We start from the raw sequence: 8044 nt of genomic DNA, 5'->3' as shown, positions 1-8044 counted from the left end.
TGTCTTTTCATGGTTTGATAGCTCATTTCTTTTTGTGCTGAATAATATTCCGTTGTCTGGATGGACCACAGTTTATTTAGCCATTTACCTCTGAAGGACATCTTGGTAGCTTCCAAGTTTTGGCAATTATGAGTAAAGCTCCTAGAGACATCTGTGTGCAGGTTTTTGTGTGGACATAAGTTTACAAATCCTTTGGGTAAATGTCCTCTGTTTAGGGCTTCCCTGGTGGCGCAGTGGTTGGGAGTCCGCCTGACGATGCAGGGGACGCGGGTTCGTGTCCCGGTCCGGGAAGATCCCACATGCCGTGGAACGGTTGGGCCCGTGAGCAGTGGCCGCTGAGGCTGCGCGTCCGGAGCCTGTGCTCCGCAACGGGAGAGGTCTCAGCAGTGAGAGGCCCGCGTAACGCAAAAAAAAAAAAAAAAAAAAAAAGTCCTCTGTTTAAACATTTCTTTCTCAGTTTTTTTTGAATCTCTCATTTTTGCTCTAATATTCTAAAAGATTTTCATAGCTTCATTTTTGAATCTTTTTATTGAGTTTTTAATTTCTAAGAACTTTTTTGTTGAATTGTTTTCTGAGTCTTACGTTTTTACAGCATCCTATTCATGCTTCATGAATGGGAGCAAAATTTTTCTCTCATCTCTTGGAGGATACTGTTAGTTATTTTTTCCTTCCTCTCCTTGCCTGATGTGTGATTGCCTCAAGTTGCTTTTTCCTGTAGTTTCTTTTGTCTTCATCTTCCGGGTCAGAGGCTTTCTCAGATGTCTGATGATCCTCCCGGTGACTCTTAGGCACCTTAAGATTTGAGAACCGCTGTTAGAGTATCTCTTAATCCCTCAAGCTTGTCATCCCAGCTGAAATCCCACAGAGAAAAACAACATATATTTCAGTATTTTTTTCTCCAGAAGAATTGGAGCTTTTCTCTTCCAGTTACAGGCTTAGCCATTTTCCTCAATGAAATATAACAGTAACCTTAGAGGTGGTTTCACGAGTTATTCAGTCCATGCTTCATCCCTCATGTGTTTATTTGTACCATCTTACATTCCTACACCTTTGCCAATGCCGTGGTCATTCCTGTTTAGGCTGGAGAGAAGCCTGGCAATAGCTGTCAGGGACCTGGTGAGACCTTGGCCATCCTTACCTGCTGGGCAGATGTAAGTTGAGGCCAATGTCCTGGCCCAGAGCGGAAATTCTAGCCTGCTCGGGGAAGCATGCAGCAAGCCGGAAAGGGCCCTGTCCAAGGCTAAACCGTCTTACCATTGTATTGCTGCTCCAAAGAGGAAGGTGTGTGTTTGTGTACCAGGACTGAGGACACGTGAAAGGAAACTCAGGGCGTGGGGTGTGGAGACAGAACAGGGGAAAGCAACTCACACTTACAAGGGGCCATATTTTATTTTCTAATAAAGATGTATTTTTATTTCAACAGTATATAAAATTATCTTAAGATGTGTTTGGTTAATCTTGATATCATTTGGTCATTAAAAGTTTTTTTTACAGGCTTTCTATCATGTGTCTGAGAATGGGGAGGGTATGCAAATATACAGAAGAGTGATTTCACAGAGAAGGAGGAATAATAATAAAACAGTAATAACAATAGTTTCCAGGTATTAGTTACTATACCTGTCAAGTACTTTACATACACTTTCTCTTTTAAGTCTCAAAACACCTTAAGATTAAGTTTTATTATAATTATTATTCTTTTTTAATAGTGAGTAAACAGTGACTTGGATAGTAAAGAAATGTGCCCAATGTCACACAGCTTCAGTGTGACACAGATAATAAGTTTCAGAGCCAGGATTCAAGCCCAGCTCTATTGATAACTCTGCAGCCCACAATCTGGACCATTATATCATGCAGCCCACACAGCAGATATTCATTCACTTTTGAATGAAGCATCTGGCAGGACCCTATTATTAACTTGGACCCAAAAGCGCCCAGATTTGGACACGCTGACCATCCCATTATACCCCCTGCATCAGTTATCTGTTGTCAGAGTAGTGCTGTGTAACAAAGTGCTCCTAGCTCAGTGACTTGAAATAATCATTTAGTCTTAAGGGTCTGCAGGTTAATGGGAGGCTCTGCTACAGGTGTTGGTAGCTGGAGGTCAGCTGAGTGAGGCTGGGCTGGGCTGGGTGGGTCTGCCGGAGGCTGTACATCTATGCAGACACTTTCCATGTGAGTTAATTCTGAGACCCAGCTTGAAGGATGGCAGCTGTCAGGGGGAAGCTCTTTTTGTAGCAATGGCTGCAGAATGCAAGAGGGTACACCTAACTCTGCAAACACATTTCCTGCCTCTGTTTGTGTCATGTCTGCTACCATCCCATTGTCCAGAGCAAGTCACGTGGTTGGGCCCAAAGTTAAGGGGCAGGACTGCACAGTCATATGGTGAAGAGCATAGAGTGCAGTGGTGATGGTGAAGAGCTGGTGCTAATAATTCAATCTGCCTAACCCAAACCTAACATCTGCCCACACAGTGTGCCTGTAAATTAACGTGTGGGTAGGTACACATGAGATTTATGGAGGTACTGTTATGAATAGTATACAACAATTATATGTACATGGTAAAAATATAGAGTTTATAGTCTAGTGGGAAAGGGAGCCAAAAAAACTAATAATAAAAAAGAAAACAACTGCAAAAAGGAATGTTAGAATTTATTTTATTGGCTCTGGGCCTAAAGAATGTGGACACATTATAATTCTCTTGAGACAGATTCAGCAGCTTTCTATAGGAAAAAAAAAAAGACGTTCTTTTGTTTCTGAAGTTTCTTTAGCTCACAGAATTTGAAATCACTGTCTTATCCTATTGAAAGAGTATGCAGTGTGATGGTGTTGAGAACTTGATGGTGTCGGCTTTATCACTGATCTTTAAACATTTAAGAATTCCTTTTCAAAAGAGATGGGAAACCCACATGAATGAAAATATCAGTTATGTCAGGGTGCTGTGATATGGGTGGTAGCACTCTTCCTTTATATATTCTTAAATGTTGTCAAATTGGTAGTGTAGCTTTCCCATGGCTCAGTATCTGATGGGGACCTTCAGATCAATGAAAATCCTAGGAGAATAGTCTGAGGCACTGCAGTGCCACCTCTCTCCACCTCCAGTGGATTCCCTGGTGTTCTTGGCAACTTCTGGAATGGTGAATGTCGGTGGCCTGAAGTGTCTTTCCCCTGACCTTTGTTGTCCCAGGTTCTTCTCTCTACTCTGCCACCTTGTGGATTTTTGGGGAATTGTGTCTTCTACTGTGAGCCCTGTTGACTCACCTAATTGATCTGGCTGACACTTTCCCTAGAAAGGAGCATAGGCAGGTAGAAGAGAATTCTCCCCACCAGAGTGACACTCACAATCAGGTTACCTTGCTCTTTCAGTTTTTCTATAGTTCCCCCTTTTGAGATGATATCTCCAGAGCCCACCTGAAAGGCATTTGAATGACCCTGCCAGTATCACACCTGAGGGGCCCTCTCCACCTGAGACCTTGAATCAGCATCCCAGGGTGGGTACAGGCTTTCTCAAGTCTCACTTCTCCTGTCCACCCAAGGTTCCCTTTTCTTTCTCTCTCTCTCTTTTTTTTTTTAAATTAGAAAAGTAACACGGGATTTCCCTGGTGGCACAGTGGTTAAGAATCCGCCTGCCAATGCAGGGGACACGGATTCAATCCCTGGTCTGGGAAGATCCTACATGCCACGGAGCACCTAAGCCCGTGTGCCACACCTACTGAGCCTGTGCTCTAAGGGCCCGCGAGCCACAACTACTGAAGCCCCTGCGCCTAGAGACTGTGCTCCACAACAAGAGAAGCCACCACAATGAGAAACCTGCGCACCGCAACGGAGAGTAGCCCCAGCTCGCCACAACTAGAGAAAGCCTGCGCGCAGCAACAAAGACCCAACACAGCCGAAAATAAATAAATAAATAAATAAATAAATAAATAAATAAATAAATAAATGGAGAATATTAGAAACAATATTAAAAAAAAAAGTAACATAAGCTTACCTAGAGCTTGCGGTCCAGTGGAGGAGACAGATTTTAAAAAGTAAACAAAGACAACATTTACCCATTACGGGAACTGCTGTGAGACAGAGAGTCGTGGTGGTGGGGTGGCAGGGAACCTTCGTTAAGTATGCTGGTAAAGACAGGCTTGCTTGAGCAGGAGAAAGTACAAACTGAAACCTGAAGACTGAGAAGAATCCAGTCATTAAAAGAGGGAGGAAGAGCATGTGCAAAGATCCTGGGTGGGAAAGAGCTTGTTAAATGGAAAGTAACGAAGTGTAGCTGGATGGGCATGAGCTGGAGGGGTGCGCTTGGAGTGGGGTTGGAAAGAACCACAGCCCCAGATAACGCAGGGTCCTGTAGTGCACGGTCGGGATTCTGATTCTGTTCTGAACCCCGTGGGAAGATAGAGATTCGTAAGCAGGGAAGTGATGAGGTCCAATTTATGTTTTGTATTTCTGTTTTAAGAAGACCATCATTACTGCTGCATGGAGAATGGATTGCAGCAAACAGGGAGGGAAGCTGGGAGACCATTTGGGAGCCTGGTGCAGGAGGCTGGGTGAGAAGTAGCAGTAGCCTAGACTCTGGTAGTGGCAAGAGAGATGGAAGAATCTGGACCTACACTGTTCAGTGTGGTAGCCGCTAGCCACATGTGGTGACTGAGCACTTGAAATGTGCAAGTATAAAATACACACCAGGTTTTAAAGACTTGTACAAAAGAAAAGAATGTAAAACATCTGATTAGTACTTTGTCTTGATTACATGTTGAAACAATAATATTTTGCGTATTTCGTGTTAAATAAAATATAATTTAAAAAATTTTACCTGTTTTTTTACTATTAAAAAATGTGGCTACTAGAAAAATTTAACTTATGTGGCTTGCATCCATGACTCACATTATGATTTTATTGGACAGTGCTGATATAGACAACAGTTACCAAATTAAAAAAATACTTTTATACTGAATTTACATTGGATACATTATAAATTTCTAGCTAGGTATAAATTTTTTTTTCTGGTCCATAGAAGATGTTTATTTGATATAACAAAACAGTGCAGTTAGTGTTTGTTCCAACCACAAAGAATAAAAGGAATAAAAAACTTGACAATGCACATAAAAAACCAAGATGCTTCGTGTGACAAATGTATATTCCTAAAATAGTGCTCCTAAAATTCCTCAGTTATTGAAAACTGTATGAGAACAGAAGGATGTCAATAGCAACAGAGTACATAAAACCAAACATCTAATTTTGAGCAAATTAACATATGAGGCAACTCTGCTAACAATGCATGACTTCTTTTCCCTGATAACAGTCGGTTCAGACTATTTTTACGCCAGCAGAATGGTCAGAACACTGAAGTTTAGTATCAGTTACACAACATTAGCATAAACTTGGGCAACCACCGATGGGGGGTTGTTTTCTTCTGAGCTGGCAAAGTAACTACAGAAACATCGGATCATTTCTCTGAACTGAGAATTTTATCCCAATAAATGCCACATACCTTCCACACGTATTTTTATAATATATTTAATAATTTATGTAATATATATTGGTGATTTGAATTTAAAAAGACTTCAGCTTATTAAGATTTATTATCTTTATAAAAATAAACTTAAGTGTGAAGTAAGGCTGCTTACAGTATTACTGACTTATTGCACAAGGCCCTTTTGGGGCATAATGGGAAGAGCGCCAGGCTTTAAAAACAGAAGAATTTGGCTCGACTTGAGCAAAATGTGTGAACTTGGACATCATTTCACCTCTCTGAAGCCCCTTTCTTACTTGTAAAATGAAGATGAGCCATGCATCTCATCCCTTATCCCTCATCCTTAATCACACCCCACGTGGTAGGTACTGTTATTTCCTTTGTACAGGAGAGGAAACAAGTTCAGAAAGGATAAGTGATTGACCGAAGGTTACGTTGCTAGAAAGAGGGGAAGCCTGGGATGAACCCTGGTCTATCTGGCTTCAAGGTCAGCTGAAAAAAAATTTTTCCCCTCATTAGGCTCCTTGCTAATTTCCCTGCTAATTTCTGAAATTACTGGGGAGGTCAAAATGGATTGGTGAATGGGTTTTGGAAAAATGTCATAAAATATGTAAATGTGAGAGGTGATTAATTCTCAATGAAACAGTAGGAGCATAAACTGAAGCTACAGATAAACACAGACTACTCCATGATGTATATATAGACATATCTATTTAAATGAAATGGTTGTCATGTGTTGCTTTGTCAAATTCAAGCTCCAGAAGTTTTATGACAGAGGGATAATTTCCTTCCGCAGGATGAAAATTTATAGGAATTCAGAGGAAAATATTTTCGTGATCATACTGAAAATTTAGCGTCAGATGCGTTTAGCATCATGCTGTGAGTGCTGTTAGTCAAAGCATAAACAGCCTTTGGGCCGGATGTGGCTTTCTTCAAGTAGGCTGGCTCTTTGACGGGGGGATTCATTCTGCAACAGGCGGAGAGAGGGATCAAGGCAGGATGAAGAGGTTATTTGTGCTTGTGCTGTCTCTCACCTTACTGAGCTTCTTCTCAGGTGAGCATTAACTCCCGAAACCGATTTCTGTGCTGACGAGATAAACTGGAATAAGTCTATTTTATATTTTTAAAGTATTTTTTCAAAATTTCAAATAATATGTAATGTATAATAATTCAATGCTTCTTCTTTTTTTTTTCTTCCTAAGAGCAGGCTCCCGGAATTGGTATAATTAGGGATAAATTATTTTTTTAATCTTTAAACATATTGAACACTAATTCTCAACAATGCTGATAAATCTTCAAGGATACCGTCTTTTAGAGTTTATCTGAGATCATCAGAATTTGATATACTTTCTTTTTTCCTTTTTTTTTTTTTTTTGGCTACGCCACATGGCTTGTGGGATTTTAGTTCCCCGACTAGGGATTGAACTCAGGCCCACTGCAGTGAAAGCAGGCGTCCTAATCACTGGACCGCCAGAGAATTCCCTTGATATACTTTTATTATAATAGTATCTTTTAGAATTTGTGTGTGATTATCAAAACTTGACTTACTTTAATTATAATATTTTCTTTGAGGGATCGTGGGTGCTTATCAAGTTTAATATAATCTTATTGTCATGGGGGAATTTTCTAATAACAACTTAAACTTGATTTAGTGTATTGAGGATTTAAAAGAATCCCACCAAAGCAACCCTGAGGGACAATAAACACACTGACCAGCGAACTGAAGAAAATATGTTAAAAGAAACATGTTCATTAAATTAACAGCCACTTTTAGAGGAGTGAGCCGTGTCGGCAGCAGGTAAATATGCTTCAGTTGTGCAGCTTTTACTCTGAGTTAACCATATTAGAAACAATTAAAAATTCCCCTCTGAGCCCTCTGGAATGCCACGTCCTTTGGGACAGGTCCCTTTGAAAGAACTTTTGTGCGTTGACCCAAATGGGACTTGCAAATGCTTCGCCTTGGATGGTGAGATGGAGCATGGATGCGTGTGTCTGAGAGTGCCTAAGGTCCCTTCCTGACTTTTTCAGGGGCCTCCCCGATTCTGACCGAAAAGCAGGCCAAACAGGTCCTGAGATCCCGGCGCCAGGACAGGCCGCCGAGCAAACCCGGGTTCCCTGATGAGCCCATGAGGGTGAGTTCCGGGCTCTGGCTGTTTGAAGGGGGAGGGAGGTCATTTGAATGCTTGTTCATGATGAAACCAGATGAGGTGCTGGTCCCAGCGTAGCGTGGGTGCTAGATGGAGGTTCTGTGGAGTCCCAGGTGTCAGGTGATCTCACCGTCTTATTCACGCCTTTTCTTCTCCGGAGGTGCCAGGTCTGCTCCCCTACTGTTCGAACAGTATTTAAAGTGGAAACAGTGGGGCCGATGGTGGGAGTCCAGAACCCCGCGTGGGCGGCTGGGTGGCTCCCCTGAACGGGATGCTATAGGGAGCTGTGCCCTGAGGCTGGTGCCAACCCCATCTTCTCCCTCTTCCCTTGGGTGCCGGGCAAGCTGGACCAGCATCCCCGGCTAGCGGTGCTCTGTCTGGGTAGGCAGAATCTCTGCCCCTGCTGCTACCAGGTTCCACCCTCGCCTTG

The 8044-nt window shown here is 42.1% G+C and overlaps 1 protein-coding gene across 2 annotated transcripts in view; it reads left to right on the top strand.

The window, feature by feature from the left end:
- LOC308607870 (uncharacterized protein C17orf67 homolog) overlaps window positions 1-8044 on the top strand; it is a 32500-nt gene that overhangs the window by 1419 nt on the left and 23037 nt on the right. For both annotated transcript variants that reach the window (XM_081220225.1, XM_081220224.1), the window contains exons 2-3: window positions 6444-6521; window positions 7496-7599. In XM_081220225.1, the coding sequence (XP_081076351.1) occupies window positions 6467-6521; window positions 7496-7599 (159 nt within the window). In that variant the 5' untranslated portion in view covers window positions 6444-6466. The remainder of the gene's footprint in view (window positions 1-6443; window positions 6522-7495; window positions 7600-8044) is intronic.

Source organism: Mesoplodon bidens (genome assembly GCF_964165515.1).
Source record: "Mesoplodon bidens genome assembly, chromosome: 19".
In the NCBI taxonomy this organism is placed as follows: Eukaryota; Metazoa; Chordata; class Mammalia; order Artiodactyla; family Ziphiidae; genus Mesoplodon; species Mesoplodon bidens.
The sequence above is the reverse complement of the archived record's forward strand: the minus strand, read 5'-3'. Positions and strand labels throughout refer to the sequence as shown.